Source organism: Prionailurus viverrinus, unplaced genomic scaffold (genome assembly GCF_022837055.1).
Source record: "Prionailurus viverrinus isolate Anna unplaced genomic scaffold, UM_Priviv_1.0 scaffold_48, whole genome shotgun sequence".
Classification (NCBI taxonomy): Eukaryota; Metazoa; Chordata; class Mammalia; order Carnivora; family Felidae; genus Prionailurus; species Prionailurus viverrinus.
The window spans coordinates 1,253,108-1,275,506 of record NW_025927611.1 but is presented as its reverse complement, the minus strand read 5'-3'; the positions used below and the strand labels follow the sequence as shown (position 1 = coordinate 1,275,506).

At 54.7% G+C, this 22,399-nt stretch overlaps 1 protein-coding gene across 3 annotated transcripts in view; it reads right to left on the bottom strand.

Moving 5' to 3' along the window:
• Nucleotides 1-17,632, bottom strand: part of PRKX (protein kinase cAMP-dependent X-linked catalytic subunit) — a 71,794-nt gene extending 54,162 nt beyond the window's left edge. For 2 of the 3 annotated variants that reach the window (XM_047847356.1, XM_047847355.1), the window contains exon 1: nucleotides 17,222-17,631. In XM_047847356.1, coding sequence (XP_047703312.1) covers nucleotides 17,222-17,399 — 178 coding nt within the window. In that variant the 5' untranslated portion in view covers nucleotides 17,400-17,631. Of the gene's footprint in view, nucleotides 1-17,221 lie in introns of all 3 variants that reach the window. The other variant, XM_047847357.1, reaches the window with a different exon arrangement.
• Between the last annotated feature and the right edge of the window lie 4,767 nt (nucleotides 17,633-22,399).

The following is a 22,399-nucleotide window of genomic DNA, read 5'->3' as shown; positions in this document are numbered from 1 at the left end:
ACATACATACATGTAGGCAGACAAATGAGAGAGAGAATCTCTCACGCTAAGCCACTGTTTCCTCCACTTTGGCGTAACTGACATCTGGGGAGTCCTGAGTACTGTAGAATGTTGAAAAGCATCGCTTTTTTTGCACCCACCAGATGCTTGTGCCACACCCCCTCCAAACTCCAGTCGTAACAACCAATAGTGGTCGGACATTGCCAAGTGTCCACTGGGAACGGAAGTGCCCCTAGTTACGAGCCCTTGCCATGCAGCAAGCACTGGCAGGTAGGGCTTTCTGTGGGGCAGGAACCTTCCACAACCTGCCGTCCACCACAGAAGGCACAAGCTCACAGGGGCTACTGGGGATCTGAAATGTGGCTATTGAGACTAGCTGATGAGACCATGCTAGTATTGTATTGCATGTGGCTCGTGGCTACCATATTGGACTGCTTTAAAGTTCCACCGTTCACGGGCACCTGGGTGGCTCAGTGGGTTAAGCATCTGACTTCACCTCAGGTCATGATGTCGTGGTTCATGAGATCAAGCCCCACGTCAGGCTCTGAGCTATCAGCACAGATTCCGTGTCTCCCTCCCTCTCCACCCCTCTGCTGCTCACACTCTGTCTTTCTGTATAAAAAATAAATAACTATTTAAGAATAATAAAGTTCTACCATTCAGCTCACACTCAATTCTTGTAGCAAGTGTCAGCTCTCATGTTAGAAATACTTGGGGGGGGGGGAGGGGAGCACCTGGGTGGCTCTGTTGGTTAAGCGCCTGAGTCGTGATCTCACCTCAGGTCACGATCTCGTGGTTCGTGGATTCAAGCCCCACATCAGGGCCTGTACTGACCGTGTGGAACGTGCTTGGGATTCTTGCTCTCCTGCTCTCTCCTTCCTTCTCTCTCTCAAAAACTAAATAAACTAAAAAACATTAAAAAAAAAAAAAAGAATTATTTGGAAACCTCTATCTTTGACCACCAATGATTTATGCCACCCGTGTTATGAATACAACCTAGGTCTCTGAACAAAGACAGAGTCAATACAAGGAGGCCAGCTGTTGTTTCCACCGCGGTTCGTATTTCACTGTGTGTCAGACGCTCACACGCCCCTGATGCAGGAAGGCACAATATAAAGGTGGTTCCTGCGTTCACTCAGTTTAGTTACAACCAGGCCGGGCGGGCAGGCAGCAAACATTCCTTACAATAGCAATAAGAACCTTGATGAGCTTACTGGGGTTTCCTGAGCTTGTGGAGGCTCTGTGACTTTGTCAGACAGGTGTGGGAGGAAGTCAAGTTTCAAAATGGAAAGAGGAGGGTGGCTCAGGCTGGAGGCTGCTTCGCAGGGGGACAGGGAAGAAGTGAAGGAGGCGAGGGAGGAAGGGAAGGGGGTGAGGGAGGAAGGGAAGGGGGTGACAGAGAAAGGGAAAGGGGTGAGGAAGGGAAGAAGGTGAGGGAGGAAGGGAAAGACGTGAGGGAGGGACGTAAGGAGGTGAGGGAGGGAGGGAAGGAGGTGAGGGAGGAAGGGAAGGGGGTGAGGGAAGAAGGGAAGAAGGTGAGGGAGGAAGGGAAGGAGCAGATGGAATCAAAGGATGCCAGTAGGGTGGGCACTTATCCAATATTTGTGTCCTTATAAAAGACAGAAGAGGAGAGACACAGACACAGAGGAGAAGCCACGTGAAGAGGGAAGCAGAGACGGGAAGGACGCGGCCACAAGCTCAGGGACGCCTGGAGCCCCACAAGCTGGAAGAGGCAGGGAGGACCCTCCCCTGGAGCCTCTGGAGGGAGCACAGCCCTGTCCCACCTGGACCTCAGCAGCTCTGCCCCCCAACCCCGCCCCCCCCTGCCTGGATCACCACAACCCTATTCCGCCTGGATCTCAGGCTTCTGGTCTCCACAACCGTGGGAACACAAATTTGTGTGTTCGCAGTGATTTGCTAGGAGAGCCACAGGAAGACACTCCTGGATGTCGGGGAGACAAGGACCCCTCAATGGGCGTTGCTTTGGACACACGCTCTCCAGTCCAGTGCTCACTCAAGAGAAAGATGTAGGTGACAGGTGTGCATCTGGGAGCCCACGGCTCCCACCGACCGAAGTCAGAAGCATGGCCAAGATCACCCTTCGATCTTTGAGACTTTTCTTCTTTAATCATTTAAATTTTCAGCAATCCTATTTAAAGCTGCTTCTCTTTTACGGTCACATCCTATTTTCGCTGATGGGAACAGTATCTTCAACTTCTCTAAAAGGGGGACTCCACGTAAATCTCATGTGTCAAACGTCTCCCGTGTTCCTCTTTTTGTTTTAATCAAGCTTCTCCTGGGTTCCCTGAATGATCGGCTTCTGCTGGGATCACATGTCTTTTGTTATCTTAATGCCTCGCACAGTGCAACCTGCTGATAAACATCAGGTCTGCGGTCTCCCCCCCCCCCACCCACCGCCCCGTTTAAGAATGAGACGATACCAGAGAGAGTGACTCTCAAAGTTTCCGCAAGGGAGTGCGCATGGGGAGCGGGGGTGGCTCTCAGAGCGAAAGCATTATCTTGGAGCGCCCAGAAGCCCTGCGTCCCTGCCGCAGTCGTGTTTACCCAGATCCTACTCGGCACTGAACATGTGTTATCAAATCGCTAGCTCCTTCTTGGCACCTTGATTATAATCCTTCCAACACTGACCTTTTCTTAGAGCTATTTGCGTTCGTGCGATTCTTGAAATCCTGTGTTTTCGCGTCCCCCAATGAAGCGTTACGGTTCCTTGCACGCAGGACGTGCTAACAACCGCTTTCTCTAAGTAACACCTCTGTGAAGCGAACTCCAAACCTACGATGCGTTGGGGACATCCAGAGCTGGAAGGAAGCAACGCAATCGGGTAGGATCCAATTGTGAGCACCAGTGACCTCGTCGGCTGGTTGGCGGAAGATGTAACCCACAAATTCAACGCACGTTCTTTGGACACAAGGAGGCGTTTCATGTTCTGAAGAGTCACCAGATACGCAAATCGCCATGAATCGGTCATTGCATCCGGTGCCCACTCAAGATCCTCTGAGACCGGGTCGTTGGCTTGGAACGGCAGTCGTCAAACGCCCTGATCTCGGGATTCTTCGGCACCCTGGCAACAGATCAAGGACTCTAAACGATGCTTGCGTTGTTGGCCTGTGGGTGTTACTATCTGGAGAGCGTAACCATATCAGCGAGGAAAACAAATATAGAAAACACAAGAGCGACCTAGTGCACCCCACTGGTGGCCAGAGATGACATCAGCACCCTTCAGGAAGCCTCCGGAAACCACCGGACACTCCCCGGCAAGATGGAGAGAGAAAAGGGCAAAGGATATTTTCGTGCTATGATGAACGGAGGCGTGACCCCATGCACTTCCCTGAGACGTTCTCAGGGGAGCCCCGCGGGTCCCCGGGCGCCACTTGGAAAACTATCTTGGGCTCCCCATGGCGACCCATCATGCAACCGCCAAGGTCCTCCAAGGGGCGTTAAATGGGAGTATTCTGCACCCGGCACAATTCTGCGAACACGACGAAGGTATATGTTTGATATCGGTTAGTTTCTGCTCTGCAAAGGACACAAACGTTTCGTTTGTAAGGTTTTACGATGCGCCCTTGTCACCCTGCGGTAACACGTCCGTGGCGATCGTTAAAGGGCCCCACGCACGAAATCCGGGCATTCAGAAAGTCTCGAGCAAACAGCACGCACCCTGACGTATCACAGCCGGATGCAGGATGCCTTCCATGGAGAGTGCTCCCAAGGCTTCCCGCGTCAAAGCACAACCTTTCCTCCGGTCCCAAAGGTGCCCCTGGAGAATGTGATGCAAACACGTCCCCCTCACAACCGTCTCTCAGAGACAATATCCCAATTCCCTCGAGAGTTTTGATATGCCCACTCACCTTGTCTTATCGCCTCCCCCCGTCCCGTGACATGCGCCATCTGTCAAGCAAACGCAAGGAACAGGACTGCTCTCTGCACTACGGAGTTATTCATTCCTTCGCCGAATGGCGAATTTCATCAAACGCCTGCTGTTATGTTTTCCTACCAGCGTGTGATGTTCAGTGAAGAAAGGACCGTCCAAAGGCACAATTTCCAAGCCACCTTTTGGGGTGGAGCAGGGGACCACCTGTTCTGCTGAGGAAGAACCCCGGGCACCCAGCTTTGGAGCCGGACGCTGCTTCCCCATATAATGTGGCAGCCGGTCTTGGTGGAGCCGCCCTGTTCGCCAAAATCCGAAGAAGGACAGTATGTCCGAGTGCCCGAAGGGATGTCACCCAATCAGCCAAACCCCTTCCAGCTGCGTATCCTCCACTCAAGACCGTGTGCACACGTCCCGTGCACTAACGAACGTGAGAAGAAAAACACGCCACAAAATACCTAACCCAACTTAACAAAAAACGGTAGGTTTTCACCTTTAAAGGTAGGGAACCCCCACCTACTGATACAAGAGGTAAAGAATCCAGACCACAGAGCCACCTGTCAAAGCTTCCCATTGATGGCTTTGCCACGAACATCACAAGCTCTGAATGGCGTTCTCAAGTTCACGCCTAGACTCACTCCAGCTGGATGGCAGTGTTACTCAACTGTTTCCTCTTTTGTTTTTTTATTTTAATTTTTTAATGTTTATGTATTTTTGAGAGAGAGAGAGAGTACAGGAGGGGCAGAGAGAGAGGGAGACACAGAACCCGAAGCAGGCTCCAGGCTCCGAGCTGTCAGCCCAGAGCCCGACGCGGGACTCGAACCCGCGAACCGTGAGATCATGCCCTGAGCCAAAATCAGATGCTTAACTGACTGTGAGCCCCCCCAGGCGCCCCTCTACTTTTCCTTGTGAAGGAAGATAAGCCCCCCGGGACTCAGAGCAGCTGTCCTGAGATGCAGCGCATTTGGGGACACGTTTCTGGAGCAGGTGGCTGCTGACTTGTTTTCCTCACACCCCCTTTCGCGGCTTGTGCGAGGGGGAAGTAGCAGAGGGTGGTTAATTGTGTGGTGGCAGGAAGCCAGGCCGACGCCAGCCTCATCTGGGAGGGACACCCTGAGCCCCACGAGAACGCACGGCCCCGTTCAAAGAACCAACGGGCCACGAGCTTCCAAGGAGCAGACTCTGAGCCCCCCACAGGAGGCGGGGCACCAAGGGGCTGCCCGGAAGGCGGTGTGAATCCAGGAAGGGCTGGGCATTTCTGAGCAATCTTCCCAGCAATCTTTTTGCAGCCCAGAATCTTGATCAAAAGAAGACACTTGGGGTGAGCAGAGAGAACATGAAGTCAGAACTGCCAGAAAAACGACAGCCATCAAGGAAGCAGGAAGGAAGAAAGAAAACAACAGATAGAAAAGGAAAGACAAGACAAGCAGACAAAAGAAGTAACAAGAAGCAAGTAGAAATCCATGAAATTAAAAACAGGAAGTCGACTGAGGGGGGGCGGGGAATCGAAGAAAAAACAAGCTGGTTCTTGGAAAAGATCAATACAATGGACACACTGGGCTCTGTTCCCAAAATAAAAGACTGAACGGTTTAAGGATATCGACCAAGGCCGTTGGCAACCGCGTGGACAGAACTGGAGGGTATTATGCGACGTGAAATTAGTCAGAGAAAGACAAACGTCATATGACTTCACGATAGGAAGACTTTAAGACACAGAAAAGATGAACACAAGGGAAGGGAAGCCAAAATCATATAAAAACAGGGAGGGGACCAAACATAACAAACTCTTAAATATAGAGAACAAACAGAGGGCTGCCGGAGGGGTTGTGGGAGGGGGGATGGGCTCAGTGGGGAAGGGGCATTAAGGAATCTACTCCTGAAATCAGTGTTGCACTACATGCTAACTAACTTGGATGTAAACCAAAAAAAAAAAATTTAAAAAAATAATAAATAAATAAGTAGAATCATAAATTAAAAGAAAAAAAAAAAAAAAAAAGATACCGACCAAAGACAGAAAAGCCTTCATAAGTAAAATCACCTGACAATATAACTCAACTATTCGGGGACTGGGGAGTCATTACTGATTTTAGGGTTTTTTTTTTTTTAAGTTTATTTATTATTGAGAGACAGAGAGAGACACAGCATGAGCAGGGGAGGGGCAGAGAGAGGAGACACAGAATCCGAAGCAGGCTCCAGGCTCTGAGCTGTCAGAGCAGCTGGGTTCATGAACCCATGAACCGCGGGAGCACGACCTGAGCCGAAATCAAGTGTCAGATGCTTACCCAACGCCTCCACCCGGGCACCCCATTCATTACCGATTTTATTTTTGTACATACACTTGCTTTTTCTTGAAACTGTAAGGATAACGGGATCCGGGGCCCAGGAAGGGGAAATTCTGGACGCGTTACCATTTTAACGCCCTTTCGGTTGGGAGTAATCACTCCCAGCTGGATTTTCCGACTCTGCAGAATGATTTCCTTTGAGGTTGTCCCCAAACATAAGCTGGCCCAGAATCCTCCGGCCTACGGCCCAGCTACACGCCCCCCAGCAGGCACGCCCGGGCACACATACAGTCCTGCCTCTGTCCGCCCTCCGCAGTCCCATCCCGGGGGCCCCCGAGCATGACAAAGGCCCTCTTTCTCGGAGCCCCAGCTCTTGCCGGCCACACCCGGCCCCACATGTGCGCGGCCCTTTGTTCCGTGGAGTGGCTCCCGAGATAATGATGCAGCGGGATGAAATCATCCGCCAAATTAATCGTCAACCACTTTAAAAGAACTCTCTGGGGGTTGCCCTCCGAACCTCTTTGATGAGCTGCCTCGTCAAGAATATGTCCAAACGAACCACCTCAAGACAAGGACTGTCATTTCCGCACACGAGAGCCGCGCAAGACAATGGGGCAGCGGGTGCGACGGGCGGGCAGCAACTCGTCCATTTCGGCAGGGATCTTGGGGGACGGTGCCCTTCCTCGGCTACTGGCGGAAAGGCCAGTATGAATTTCAATATGTCCCTGAAGTTCCACGCACTGTGGCACAGAACACGCTGTACCCAAGGTGGATGTCTGTCTCAAGCATGGAACCACCCAGGTGGGAGGCGTCCTGGGACGCCCCAGGTCCAGCCTCGGCAGGCTTCCCGCCCTGAGCGGCTTGGGAAGCTCCAAGCAGGTCCTGGGGAGCCCACGGGACACCTGAGCTGGAAGGATCGCCCAGAGGGGTCCTACAGGAAACTCCTACACCCGGACACGGTTGACCCGCGGGGCTGGAGGCAGCCCCCCACCCTGAAGAACGTCTCTGCTTGGCCTCGTCCGGGCAGGAGGAGCAGGGAGGCATCTGCACCCCGGAATGTGCACCACTTACATCCCTGATACAGGTGCCCTGCTGGGGTGCGTCTCGGAGCTCGGGAGGCTTGAAAGGACAAATCGCGGGCCAACTTCGAATGCATCGGGTAGCTAAGGACCGCGTTGTCTCCTCTTCAAATGGAATCCGGATGCCAACTGGACTCCCATGTAAGTGCCCTAATGCTGAGGCAGAAATGGCCCATGGGGTCCATCCCACCCGGCACAGACGCGGAGACCCCTACCCACAGGAAGCAGGGGAAAAGGCTCCCGGAATTAGCTCCTTACAGGCTTTCCTCGTGTTGGTGGTGTTACTGTCTCACGAGCTAACTCGGAGAACAGAGCCTGGCAAGTTAAGCCAAAAGAAGTGCCCGTGTTATCAAATCAGTCAAGCAGCTCTAGACTGCTCGCCAACAATCGTGTCTCTCCTCCTGATCTCACTCCTCCAGGTGGACACCAGCTCTGCTTCCGGGATGCCATGTGGCAAGCCTTCCGTCCGGTTCAGAGCTGCGTGTCTGGGACCGGACTGAAGCTTCTAGAAGGGAAGGTGGTGTCACCTCCGCTTCGAGCAACGCCACCACCAAGGCTCCCTTGTAACAGGAGAACTGGTTTTGCTTGCCCAGCGCAGGGGACAGGTCCCACAGAGGTGGCAATTAGTCCAGGCAGAGGAGGGCACAGAGGTAAGATGGTCAATTAACTCAATGAATCCCTTGTCTCTCCACCCTCCCCCCGCCCCCGTCTCTCACTCACACACACCCCACTTAGAACTTCATGCATAGCTAATCAGACCTAGCATTTCTCCTCCTAATGGAAGAGTTTTTATTGTTAATGCGGTTTGTCCATTTAGGGAAGTCGGTGCGGCTGGAGAAGGGGGAAGGCCAGGCAAGAGCACAGCCACCCCACCCCACCCCACTCCACTCTCTAAGCGGTGCGACTTAAGCGGGAGCTGGAGACAGAGTAATGCCTTCACCACCAACGTGCTACCTGTCACCCAAATCCCCAGAACGTGTGAATGTTAGTTTACATGGCAGAGGGTAAACTGAGTTTCCCGGTGGTAATTACACACGCTAAGTCGTTGACTCGAAATAGGGAGATGATCGTCGGTGCGGTGGGTGAGTCCTTACAAGTGGGAGAGGGAGGCAGGGAAGCAACAACCGGAGATACGGAACCATGAGACCTGACCCAACCATGCTGCGCCAGAAGATGACGAAGGCGTCATGAGCCAAAGAAGGCGGGCAGCATCTGGAAGCTGTAGAAAGCAAGGATCCGGACTCTCCCCTGGAGCCTCCGGAGGGAACGCAGCCCCGCTCACCCTTGATGTGAACCCAGGGGCACCCGCCTTCAGACTCCTAACCTGCACAGCTGTGGGATTTAAAATATGCGTGTTATTTTAAGCCACTAAGTGTGGAGTAAGTTGTTAGAGCAGTCATGGAAGACTCATGTGGAGACAAGGCCCCCGAGAGTGATCACAATGGGAGAGTAAGCAGAGATGACCTTGCGGTGGGCTTTCTGGGACCCCTCCCCGCACCCCAACTCCCAAACCAGGAGATGGAACAAAGAGGCGGGGCGGGGGTGGTGAAGACTCTTCAGCGGCCTCAAGAGAAGCATATGTGGAAGATTCAAGATCTACTGAATGGCACAAGCTCCAAATCCAGACAAATACCACCACCATCCGTCCCTGAAATGACCAGCCTGCACCACGCTTGGGAAGCGATGATGAGGATGATGACGGCCACGATGATGATGGCGATGCTCGCCTTGGTGAGGCGTGCCTACTTCCTAGTTGATGCCAAAGGACAGCAGACACTCGTGCTCATGGCTGAAGCTCCGCAGCCCTCCTCAGAGGACACAATAAAACACAACACACACCCACCGCACTACGTGAAAAAGTGCATCTGGCGAGTGACCGTCTCGACCACGGAGCGTCCCAGCCCTTCACTGACCCCTGCTCGAGGACCATGTGGGCAAAATGTGGGGATGAAGAGCCAGGTCCACAGGCATCAGGAAACTATACCCCATTTAGTGAATACGGAGCTGGGAATACGGTGCTGGGGAGGCATGGTTTCTGTCCCGGTGACTCAGCCCAGGACCCTGAGCGCCAACCCTAACACACTGTTGGTTCCTAAGTGCACTGACCACTCTCCAGTAGTGAAAGAAGAAGAAAGGCAGGGCGAAAGCATGGATGAGGCACTACCACAGGCTACAACGTGGATGACCCCTGAAGGCGTTACACTGAAAGAAAGGAAGCAGCCCATGAGGATTAACCCCGTAGGACTCCACTGATAGGAAGTTCCTGGAACAGGGGTTTCATAGGGACAGAAAACGATGAAGAGGTTAGCAGGGTCTCAAGAAGGGAGACACGAGGGCGTGACTTCTTAATGGGTGTGGGGTTTCGCTTGGGGGCGACGGGAGTGTTGGAAGTAGGGGGTGGTGATGGTTGCATACTACTGTGAATAATTTAATGCCACTGAGTTGTACGCTTAAAATTGGTTAAAATGGTGAATTTTATGTTATATCACTATAATAAAAAAATTGTTTCAAAAAAAAAGAATTAGAGGGGTGCCCGGGTGGCTCAGTCGGTTGAGCGTCCAACTTGGCCTCAGGTCATGATCTCACGGTTTGTGAGTTCAAGCCCCGCGTCAGGCTCTGCGCTGACGGCTGGGAGCCAGGAGCCTGCTTCCGATTCTGCGTCTCCCTCTCTCTGTGTCTCTCTCTCTCAAAAATAAAAAAAAGGGGCGCCCGGGTGACTCAGTCAGTTGAGCGTCCAACTTCGGCCCAGGTCATGATCTCGCGGTCTGTGGGTTCGAGCCCCGCATTGGGCTCTGTGCTGACAGCTCAGAGCCTGGAGGCTGTTTCAGATTCTGTCTCCCTCTCTCTCTGACCCTCCCCTGTTCATGCTCTGTCTCTCTGTCTCAAAAATAAATAAACATTAAAAAAAATTGTTTTTAATTTAAAAAAAGTAAAAAAAAGTAAAAAAAGTAAAAAAAAGAATTTAACGTTTTCCAAAACAAACAAAAAAAAAAAGAATGAGAAAGTTGGGCTGCCCGACCACACAGCGTGGAAGTCACGGAAGGTGACTTCCCAAGACGTGGAGGGACCCAGATTTATACACCAGGTCCCACAGACATCCCACCAGATGGGGCGGACGTTCGCCCTTCTCGGTGGAGCGTGAAGGAGACCCACAGAGCGCCCCAGGAAAGCCCCTGGAACGCACGGCATCCCAGATCCACGAGCGGCACGCAGGGTCCCCGGGAACCAGTAACACCTCTCACCAGCCATCCCTTCCCAAGGACGAAAGAATGCCCACACCCCACGCAGAGTTTTGCTAGAGGTGCTACCTGAATGCACAAGGCACCTTGAGGGTTGATGGGTTGTGGTGGCTGTATTTGGAGATGGGGTCTTAAAACAGGGGATTCAGGTAAAAGGAGGTCAGTATCGCGGGCCCTGACCTCGTAGGACAGGTGTCCTCATAAGAGAAGATTAGGACGTAGACACACACAGAGGGAAGACCATGTAAGGACACAGAGAGAAGATGGTGTCTACACGCCCAAGAGAGAGGCCTCAAAACAAACCGGTCCCGCCCACACCTGGATCTTGGACTTCCGGGACCTCCGGGACTGTGAAGCAATAAATGTCTGTTGCTGAAGCCGCCCGTCTGCAGTGCTGTTTCTCTAGGCAAACTCAAACGACAGGGTAAAAAAAAAAAAAAAAAATGTAGTCTATCCATTCCATCAAATATTACTTGATTATAAACAAGAATGCAATACTGACATATACTACCTATACATACGAAACTCAAAAACATCATGCAAGTGAAAGAAACAAATTAAGAAAGGCCCCATCCTGTATGATTCCATTTACATGAAACGTCCAGAATAGACAAACCCATCAAGACAGAAAGTAGACGGGTGGTTGCCAAGGGCAGGAGGAAGGGGAACAAAGAGTGATTGCTGAATGCATAGAAGGTGTCCTTCTGGGGCAACCGAACTGTTTAAGAACAAGACAGAAGGGAGGGTTGCATATTGGGAATGTGCCGAATGCTCTCGGGTTTGTTCACTGCAAAATTATCTTATGTCACGTGAATTTCAATTAAAAAGAGTTTCATGAGTGTCGGAAGTGACGAGGACCACGGTGATCATGACAAAGAGGGTACAAAGAGGGAGGATGCAGGCAGTGTTGAAGGGAAGGTGGGGATGACGGTGTTGGTGATGATGATCGGGTTGGTGGTGGTGGTCGTGAGCCATGGTGACATGGTCATGATGACGATAGGGTTGGTGTTGGTGGTCACCATGGCCATGATGATGATGGTGTTGGTGACGATGGCAGGGATGATGGTGCTGGTGATGATGATTGGGTTGGTGTTGGTGGTCACCATGGCCATGATGATGATGGTGTTGGTGATGATGGCGGGGATGACAGTGTTGGTGATGATGATCGGGTTGGTGGTGGTGGTCGTGAGCCATGGTGACATGGTCATGATGACGATAGGGTTGGTGTTGGTGGTCACCATGGCCATGATGATGATGGCATTGGTGACGATGGTGGGGATGACGGTGTTGGTGATGATGATCGGGTTGGTGGTGGTGGTCGTGAGTCATGGTGACATGGTCATGATGACGATAGGGTTGGTGTTGGTGGTCACCATGGTCATGATGATGATGGTGCTGGTGATGATGATTGGGTTGGTGTTGGTGGTCACCATGGCCATGATGATGATGGCATTGGTGACGATGGTGGGGATGACGGTGTTGGTGATGATGATCGGGTTGGTGGTGGTGGTCGTGAGTCATGGTGACATGGTCATGATGACGATAGGGTTGGTGTTGGTGGTCACCATGGCCATGATGATGATGGTGTTGGTGACGATGGTGGGGATGATGGTGTTGGTGATGATGATCGGGTTGCTGGTGGTGGTCATGAGTCACGGTGACATGGTCATGATGACGATAGGGTTGGTGTTGGTGGTCACCGTGGCCATGATGATGATGGCGTTGGTGACGATGGCGGGGATGATGGTGTTGGTGATGATGATCGGGTTGGCGGTGGTGGTCACCGTGGCCATGATGATGATGGTGTTGGTGATGATGGTGGTGGTTAAGATGATAAACATGATGGAGGAGGTAGGATGTGGGCAGGTGTCAGGGACAAGCATAGACAGAGGTGATGGTGACGACGTGGTGATCTTCTCTCTCAAACACGGATGTATCCACAGCCCACCTTGCGTTGCCTGATGCAGCACCAGCTTTCCCATTATTTAACCCGAAAACCTTGGAGCTGAAGTTACTCAGGACTTAGTTCTCTAAGTCACTGTTGCAGACGGAATGTCTGCGTCCCCTCCCCCCCTGCAAAATTCACGTCTTTGAGACCTAAATCCCAGTGTGACTGTATTTGGAGACGAAGTTTCTAAGGAAGAAACAAACGTGAAATGAGGTCCTAATGGTGAGGTCCTCATCCAACAGAACCCCTTCTAAGTGGCCCTGTAGGAAGAGACATGGGAGGATGCACCCTGTCCCCACCCCTACCCGTTCAGCTTGCACGTGAAGCCCATGTGAGGACACGATGAGAAAATGGCCATCTGCGAAACAGGAAGCAAAGTCTCACCAGAAACCCAATCAGCCCGCATCCTGACCTCAGACCTTCAGCCTCCAGAATTGCCAGAGACCAAGGTCTGCGGTTTAAGCTGCCCACTCTGTGGCAATGTCTCCCAGAGGATCTACTGGGCTAATATGGTCACTTTCACACAGCAAATCGTCTGGGTTCAACCTCCAAGTGGTCCCAGAAGTCGAGCACCCGGTAAGATGTCCCCGATTCTAAACACCACCATCCACCACATCCTCAAGGGTGCATGCTCCCAAGCCTCTGCCCCCAACAAGCCCCAACAAGAACCTCTGAACCCACGGGAGATGCGGTCACGGCTCAAGATCCTGCAGCCCCTCCCCCAGTGCTCACACCCGGCCAGCCCTGCTCTGTGCCTTCCGGTCCTGGCTTGCCCGGCCCCACACCGGCCACAGTGACCTCCTGACAGCTTCTGGAACACGTGCACGGGGCCCCGAGGTGGCCCTGGGGTTCCAGAGCACATTCTGGACCGGCAGCATCGCTGGGGACTTGTGAGGAATGCAGAGTCACAGGCTCCAGCTCAAGGGAGGGGACCCAGGAAAAATCTCCAGGGCGGGGCCGGCCTCAGCCCTGCAGGGGATCGTGACGTGGCCCAAGCCTGAGGACCAGCCACGGTGCCCACGGTCTTGTCCGCAAGGGAGCCCCTGCCTCACCTTCCAGGATCCGATCAAACATCTCCTCCTGGGAACGGCGGACCCCATGGTGCCCTCCGCGTGCCAGCACGGCCCGCCCCCGCCTCCGCGTGCCGTGGCCCCGATCCCACGACGCTGCTCTCTCCTCCCGCCAATGGTACCCACCGTGCACCTGTCTCAGCGCAGGGTAAACTCGAGCTGAGTCGTCTATGACCTCCCACATCCGGAGGCAGGGGCCGGGGGAGGGGGGTGGAGGGAGTTACGCACTGACGCAGATGAATGTTTGTGTCCCTGCCGTGCCCCCCAGTGTCATGGCATTCACATTTGCTGTTGGGCCTTCGGGACTTGTTTACTTGTTTACGATTAGGCGAGGTTGTGACACTGGGGTCCCCCTGGGGCTGCGATGAGCTCCCTTATAGGAGACACACAGCCCAGGGCAGCGGGAGCGGGATTAGGGCCAAGTTGGGGGAAGCGAGAGCGCGGGAGAAAAGTCCTATCGGTGGGGAAGCAAAATGATTGCCAGGACTTTAGGCAGATCCGCCTACAGTCGGTGATTCACGGACAAAGGTCTCCTCGATCTTAAGGAAACACAACTTTGTGATTGTGCCACGTGTGAACTAAGCAAATAGCAGGTGGTGACCATGAGCCCCCAGGCTGTGTGAAGGGAATTCGCTCTGGCCTCGACTTGGGGGTGCTGGCCGCCATAGAAATGCACAGGATGGGGGCACCTGGGGAGCTCAGTCGGTTAAGCTCCTGACTTCTGCTCAGGTCACGATCTCACAGTTCGTGGGTTCGAGCCCCACGTCGGGCTCTGTGCTGACGGCTCAGAGCCTGGAGCTGCTTCGGATTCTGTGTCTCCTCCTTTGTCTGCCCCTCCTCTGCTCTCGCTCTCTCTCAAAAATAGCACTAAAATTTTTTTAATGAATAAATAAATAGGGGAATAAACGCATAGGGTAAAACTGGAGAGAAATGCATCCACCCCAGAATCTGAAAGCTGTGCCTGCAGAAACTGGGACGCCTTGCACAGGGTCCACACTCTCTCCGACTGAACCAAAGGCAACATCCTGGTTGGGATCTTGGGCCAAGAAGGAATCAGGATGCACGGAAGCTTTGCCAAGGGTGCACGGGACGGATTTGGGGATTCCCTGCGAGTGTATAATTATTTCCAAACATGTATGTATATTTTTTACTTTTTTATTGTTTTATTTATTTTTGAGAAAGCGAGAGAGGCAGAGAGCAAGTGGGACACAGGCAGAGAGGGAGGGAGACCCAGAATCCAAATCAGGCTCCAGGCTCCGAGCTGACACCACGGAGCCCCGATGCTCAAACTCACGAACCGCGAGATCATGACCTGAGCCGAAGTCAGACCTGCGACGGGGACTCGGCAGTCCTGTCCCGTGGGCGCCCCCGCCCCCCCCCCCCGGAGCACCCAGCTGGCAGGCACAAGTGACGGGTGAAAACACGGCAGGGTCGGGGGGAGGACAAGACTGAGTCACACACCCAAGGGGAGACGGGCAACGGGAACCCACACTGTGTGCCATGACCACGAAGGGAAACCTGCTCCGGGGCGGAGCCGGGCTGTGCCCTCCCGTCCCGAATCATCCTGCACAGAAGGTTCTGGGGCGTGGGCACGGTGGTGGAAAACAGAGGTGCGGAGGGCTTGGGGGTGTCTGGGGAGCGCTACCTCCGCGTGTAGGGTGTAGGGTGGGTTCCCGTCACGAAGGACTGCACTCTCACGAGGAAAAGCACATAGAGATGGTCTATGGGTGCCCGTGTGGCCTGGGGCCCCGTGAGGTCGCCCGGCTGCTCGTCCCCCTGGGACCCACTGCACCTTACGTCGGGAGCTGGAAGGGACACGCACGGGCTGCAGGACGGGACGGCCGGGGCGGGACGGCCGGGGGTCCCTCCAGACTTAGTCTCCGGGGCCGAGAGGGCTCAGGTTCAGGTTCCTCAGTATTGAAGCACAAGGTTAGATACTACACCACAGAAACTGCACACACACCTCCATCACTGACACCCCCCTGGGTCTCTCACATACACATACTTGGCTCTGTCTGTCTCTCTCTCTCTCTCACACACACACCCCTGGGTCCCTGACCACGCTCTGTAACCTGACAGCTGAACACGCGCCCCCAGCTCTCCGTCCACACCCCTGGAGCCCGCAGGAAGTTATCCTTGAGGAAGGAGCCTCGTCCCCAGTAGGAGAGAACAAGAGGCAGCTGGACGGAAGCAGTCACCCTCCCACAGCCGCCCCTCTCCATCCCCAAAGGCGGCGGCCTTCTATTTTTAAGGACAAGACGACTGGCTGGGCACCAATGCCCACGGGGCCCCGCGTGACTGCAGGCGGCAGGAGAGGTCAGGTCCACAGCCCGCCCACACCCTGCCGCGGGTCCTGGCCCGTGGCCCGGGCCCGTCTGACAATAGAGCCATGCCTGTGCCCAGAAGCAATACAATGGGTGGTTCTGCGTGCCAAGGCTCCGCGGGTCCCCCAGCAACTTTCCGTTGTTCACTCGGATTTCCACATACCCCCGGGGTCACCGCACTGGCCCGCGTTCCTGGCCCGCCCTGCTGCCCCCTGCAAAACACAGCCCACTTTTCCACCAGCCGGCTTCCGGGAGGGAGGGAAGGAGACGGGCACAGAGAGACAGACAGAAGGATGAGGGAAACAGCGACAGGCAAGCAAGGAGAGGTAGAGGACGTGCGACCCGGGCCGTCCTCCCGAAATCGGGTTTCCTGGAGACCCTTCCTCACAGCCGAGTGCACAGGGCAGGGGGGGACCCCAGAGGGAAAAGAGAAGGTCTAGCTGCGTGACCGACCCTGGCCACGACCTCGAGTTCACGGCTTCCTGATTCCCCGCCCAGCTTCCTCCTTTCCAAAATAGGCTTAGGGGACCCAGGAAAGTCCCCGAACACCCTGTCCCAGGGTGACACGGCCCCTTCCCCACGCGCTTTCTGACAAAGCGCACGTCCCCCGAACCCTGTGGGCAGCAAAGACGTGCTAAGTAGCCACAGGCAGGTGGTGGGTGTCCACAACCTGAACCCGGCACCGCCGTGCGGTCGGGGTTTTCTGACCCCACTCGGGGCGGCCCCATAAGCCAGCGCGTCTGGGGATCCGCGCGCCCAAGGAACTCGCTGGAAATTACATGCAAGTCAAAGGCACGGGACAAAGGGAAATCAGTGTCCGGGAAGGAGCCCCAACTTTCAGGCGCTGAAGGCGTCCGTGTCCCTCGCCGCCCCCCGCCCGCCCCGTGACGGGCGCCCCGGGACACCTGTCCCCGCCAAGCCGCCGGTGAGGTCTACGCGGAAGCATCCTGACGCTGGGCACAGGGACGCTGCCCAGAAAGAGTTGTGCAGGTGCGTGTGGCCGCCGCCTCGGTCGCTCGGGGCCCCTGGCTGGGAGGGCGGGCGACGACCCCAACGTGAACGTGAGGTGACCCCCCCCCCCAGGAACTTTCGTGACGTCGGGTGCCACGGACACCTGGGGCGGCCGGGGAGGACGGGAGTCCTACCTAAAGGGGTTTCTGGGGCGCGGGGCCCGGGCGCCCCGCAGGCGGGGAGGCTCGCGGGGGGCTGGAAGGGGACTGGCTCCGGGTCTCGGGGCGCCCACAGGGGCCAGGGGCGCACGGCCGGGACTCCCCGCGCAGACGCGAGCGGCCAGGGCCGGTCAGGGGGGGCGGCCGGGCGACGGCACACGCGCGCCCTTTGTCTGACGCCAGCGTCCCCCCGGGCAGGGTCCCCCGCGCGCCCTACTCACCCACGGTGGCCAGCGTGTCGAAGTCCTGCAGGCGGTAGGCGGGGGGCTCCGGCGAGGGCGCCTCGGGGCTGGGGCAGAGCGCGGGCGCGCCGTCGGGGGCGTCGGCACGGCCCCCCGGGGCCTCGGGCTCGGTCGCCTTGGCCGCCTTGGCCACCTTGGCCAGCCCGGGCGCCTCCATGGGGGCGCGCTCCAGTCCGGGGAGCGCGCGGGGCCGGGCTCGGCGGGACGCAGCCTCGGAGGGCGGCGCGGCGGCGGCGGCGGCATCAGCGGCGTCCACCCATGCGCGTCCCCCGCGGCCCGGCGGAGCGGCGGGGACAATGGCGGGGCGCGGGGCGGCGCTCACTGAAGCAGCAGCAGCAGCAGCAGCTGGTGGGAGTAGCCGGCGGCCTCGGAGGGCGGGCCCGGGGGCCCGGGCGGCGGCGGCGGCGGGGGCGGGGGCGGGGGCGGGGGCGGGGGCGGCGCGGCCGAGGCGGGGGGCGCGGCCCGGGCCGGCGGGGGCGACGCGGGGTCCCGGTTCATCCCTCGCCGCCCGAGTCCGCGGCCACCCGCGCGGGCGCAGCGTGCGCGCCGAGGGAGGGGGGGGCCGGGCGGAAGCGGCCTGGGCGGGGCCGCGCGCTCTCCCGCCCGCCCGCGCCCGGCCCGGGGACCGGGGCGTCCCCGCTGCCGCTGCTGCCGCCGCGGCCGCCGCCGCCGCGCTCCGCCCCCGCCGCGCCCCGGAGCCGCCCCCGCCAGGCCGGGGCGCGCGGGCGGGCAGGCGGGCGGCGCTGGGGTGGCGGCCGCGCCCCCTCGCGCGCCCCCGGGGGCTGGGGTCCCCGCCGAGCTCGCCCGGAAGGCTGGCAGGCGGGGCGGGCTGGGCACCGGGAGGGCGTGGCTGGCACGAAAGTAAACTTAAAAGATCCAACTGGAGCCGGAGCTGAGTGCGCCCAGGGCGCGCGGCCCGCGCGGCCCCTGGGGCGCTCGCCGAGTCTGGCGAATACTAAGACCCCGCCCAGGTCGGCTTCCTGGTTCCTGGGAGGGGGGGAGCCAAACTGGTACAACATGCTGGCGGGAGTGGAGGGGAAGGGGTGGGCAGGGGCGGAGGCGAGCGCGCAGGACCCCCCCCCCCCCCCCCGTGAGTTTCCCGCAAGCTTTGCTAACAATCCATGATTATTTCCCAAACAAAAGCAACCAGAGGCAGACTTAAGAGCTAGGACGCCCGAAGGCAGTGCCCCCAACTCTGATGGCTCCCTGTGTTCAGGACACCAGGCACAGTGTGGGGAAGGAAGGCAGGGCGCCCCAGGCCATTTGCATTTACAGCTCCGTCTCCCACCCACCCGCCCCCGTTTAAGCGTGTCCGAGATCCCATGTGGGCACACTTCCAGAGAAAACGACCAGTGTGTATGTGAACTTGGAATGTCACGGCGCGTCCTGTTTTGTGTCTGGCCACCCTGTCCGCTCGGGGCGGGCAGGGGCGGCCGGTCCAGAAGGCAAGGCCACGTCTAAGTCAGAAGCGAAGCGTTTCACCGAGACTAGGCCATGCTTGCCGGGCTTGGCCAAGTGGGAGGGGCGACAGGAAACCAGAACCCGGCTCTGGGTGTGGTGTTCTGGCCCCGGGCTGCCAGCTTCGCCCCACCCTTCCTCTACACTTTGTGGGTGGCATTTTCCCCAGGGCATTAGACAGAGCGCTGGGTCTGGTCGCTTATTGCCAGAGAGGTGGGAAAAAAAAAAAATGCGCGCCCTGAGCAGGCCGAGGGCACCGGGCTGGAACTAGGAAGGGTTCTGGGCACCAGGTCCTGCCTGGCCCTGCCCTGCGGAGGGGTTGGGGGGTTCAGGATGGTCCCCGGGGGACTTGCCCCTGCGATGGTGCTAGGGAACTAAGCTTGGTGGTCAAGTCTGGGTCAATCAGGGACATGCTTTTTTCCCTTTCCGATTGCACCCAGGCAGCAAGGGTTCCAGAAAAACTTTCAGGATCATTATAAGGCCAGGTGGCCCAGTTGACGTGATTCGGTCCTCTCCCACCCCTGAGCCTGACCACATACCTAAGTCTTCCTATAAATATCCTGGCCAGCTTCGGCAACACCTTGCTGTACAAAAGCAGCTTTCATCCCGGACGATCATAAAAGTTCTTTAGAAACCACAGCATATGACTCGGAAAGACAAAAGAAAAAAAAAAAAAAAACCCTGTAAGCTAGGCATTACGGAGTCAGTACAGCCTCTGGGCTGCGACATGACGTTTGGGTGCGGGGAGGGCACACTGAACTCTGTCATGTGCAAACAAGGAGGTCCTGTCTCTAGTCCCGTGAACCGTGAGGTTAACGCAGCACCCCGTCCAGGTGTTCAATGCAAGAGGAATAAATGTGTAGTTTTCTAAGCCAGCGGGAGTATAGATACGTGTCATTCTTTTGGAAGAGTTAGGTATATACTTGTACATATGTGTGTGTATACATATGTGTGATGTGTGTGTGTATGAGTGTAGAGATAGTGAGTTAAAATTAAAAAGTACAGGGGCACCTGGGTGGCTCAGTCGGTTAAGCGTCCGACTCTTGGTTTCAGCTCAGGTCGTGATCTCACGGTTTGTGGGTTTGATCCCTGCATCAGGCTCTGCACTGACAGCACAGAACCTGCTTGGGATTCTCTCTCCCCCTCTCTCTCTGTGCCTCCCCTGCTCTCACTGTCTTTCTCTCTCAAAAGATAATACACAAACTTTAAAAAAAATTTAATTAAAAAGTATATTGTTACCTTTACAGGCTTTATACTTATTATATTACATACTGTGTATATTATATTCTGATATAATCAATAATATGTATTCTAATGTGTTTTATGACATGTATTCTATATATATTCTAAATGTTTTTGTGTTTTATTTTATATTTGAGAGAGAGGGAGACAGAACATGAACGGGGAAGGGACAGAGAGAGAAGGAGACACAGAATCCAACGCAGGCTCCAGGCCCTGAGCTGTCAGCACAGAGCCCGACACGGGGCTCGAACTCATGAACCATAAGAACATGACCTGAGCCAAACTCAGATGCTCAACCGACTGAGCCACCCAGGCGCCCCATCTACTATGTATATTCTAAAAGGCATGCTTATGGCCCTTCAAAGACTTTACAACTTGTATGTACATACATATACATTATATATATATATGTATATATATATATAATATTGGGTATTATATATATTCTAACATTCTGTAATATATTCCAATATATTTTATTATGTATATTTTAATATATTTTATTATACATTCTAACATTTCTATTCTAAGAAACATATTCAGGGGCATTGGGGTGCCTCAGTCAATTAACCATCTGACTCTTGATTTCCACTCAGGTCATAATCTCATGGTTCGTGAGTCCAAGCCCTGCATTGGGATCTGTGCTGACATCTTGGAACCGGCTTGAGATTCTGTCTCTCTCTCTCTCTCTCTCTGTGTCCCTCTCCCACTCGCTCTGTCTCTCTCGAAAATAAATAAACTTTAAAAAATAAATTGAGGGGTGCCTGGGTGGCTCAGTCGGTTAAGCATCTGACTTTGGCTCAGGTCATGATCTCGCGGTCTGTGAGTTCGAGCCCCACGTCAGGCTCTGTGCTGACAGCTCAGAGCCTGGAGCCTGCTTTTGATTCTGTGTCTCCCTCTCCCTCTGGCCCTCCCCTGTTCATGCTCTGTCTCTCCCTGTCTCACAAATAAATAAAAACGTTAAAAAAATTTTTTTAATAAAATAAAATAAAAAATAAATTGATAGTTAAACAAGTAAAAAAACATGTTCAGCTGCCTTCAGACGTTACAAGCTATATATAATGTTAGATATGTATTATACATTGTATTCTAATATTGTATAATATATATTCTAATGTATTTTACTATAAATTCTAATCCATATATTCTAAACAACAAGCATTCAGCTGCCTTTACAGAAATGGCAGTCTATATTCATAAGCACATTTATATATGCAAAAAAATACATATATATACTTTTGAGTTAAATACGTGTCTGTATAGCGTCTCTCACTCAGGTAAACTCATATTTTGGAAGTATACAGGTGGGTTTTAATACATGGTTGGAAGAAGCCTCCCCAGGACTTCTGGAAAGCAATCCTTTCAACAACGTAGGAATGCTTTGAATGTGGACGCGGCCAGGGATGAAAATATTTCTATCGCTGGATGCCTGGAAATATGCCCACTTAGGTTTGCTCTTTGCGGGCAGGCAGAAAATTCTGATGGATGTTTAGCTACGGGATTAGGGTTTCAGATTTCAGCAGCTAGATTTTCCTGTAATTCAGGTGAAGCCCTGTACCAGGTGTCCTGTGTTTACTAAGAATATAACAGGGTCATTTTCCATCGTCAGTACATTTCTCCCCACTTTCTCAGATGAGCTGTGGCAAAGCCATGTATCGGGGTTTGCGAGTTTTCGCTGATCACCGATGACCCTTCGGCCAGCAAGGAGGGTTTCCAGGACTGGCCGGCATTTACTGCTCTTAGCTTTGCAATCTTCTGCTTCTGGTTTCTTCCCGGTCACTGGACGGCCCCTGGTGGGTCTGTGTTGGTTTAATGCGTTGGGAATTCATGGGAATTCATAGTTCGTGGGCCATGTTCTCTTACCATCCCGGGGACTTGGGCCTGTGTGCATGGAGGCGGACCCTTGGTGACTAATCAGAGATGATGTAACTTGCTTTATAATTGTATGTGTGGCCACAGTCATGGAGGCTTCCTCCAGTGTGAGCCCCGCTGAGTCACCGTCTTCCACAAGCAGCCTGCACAGACGACACCCCAGGGCTGTATTTCGGTAGCTGGCTCTCGGGGGGTCGGGGGACCCCATGTTACGCCCACACTTGTATCAGAAATGCCGCCCTGGCCCAACATATGTCTTAAAACCAAATGATCTGGAAGTGCCCACTCCCAGCGCCTGGGTGGCTCAGTGACTTAAGCGTTCAGCTTCGGCTCAGGGCACGATCTCATGGTTCGTGGGTTCGAGCCCCATGTCAGGCTCTGTGCTGACCGCTCAGAGCCTGGAGCCTGCTTCGGATTCTGTGTCTCCCTCTCTGTGCCCCTGCCCTCTCTCTCTCAAAAGTGAATAAACATTAAAAAAAAAAATTTTTTTTTTTAAAGATAAATGAAAAACAAAAACAAGAAAAAAGAAATAAATACCCAGGCTGGTGATGGAAATGAAGCTTTCACCCTGGAAACCTCACAAAC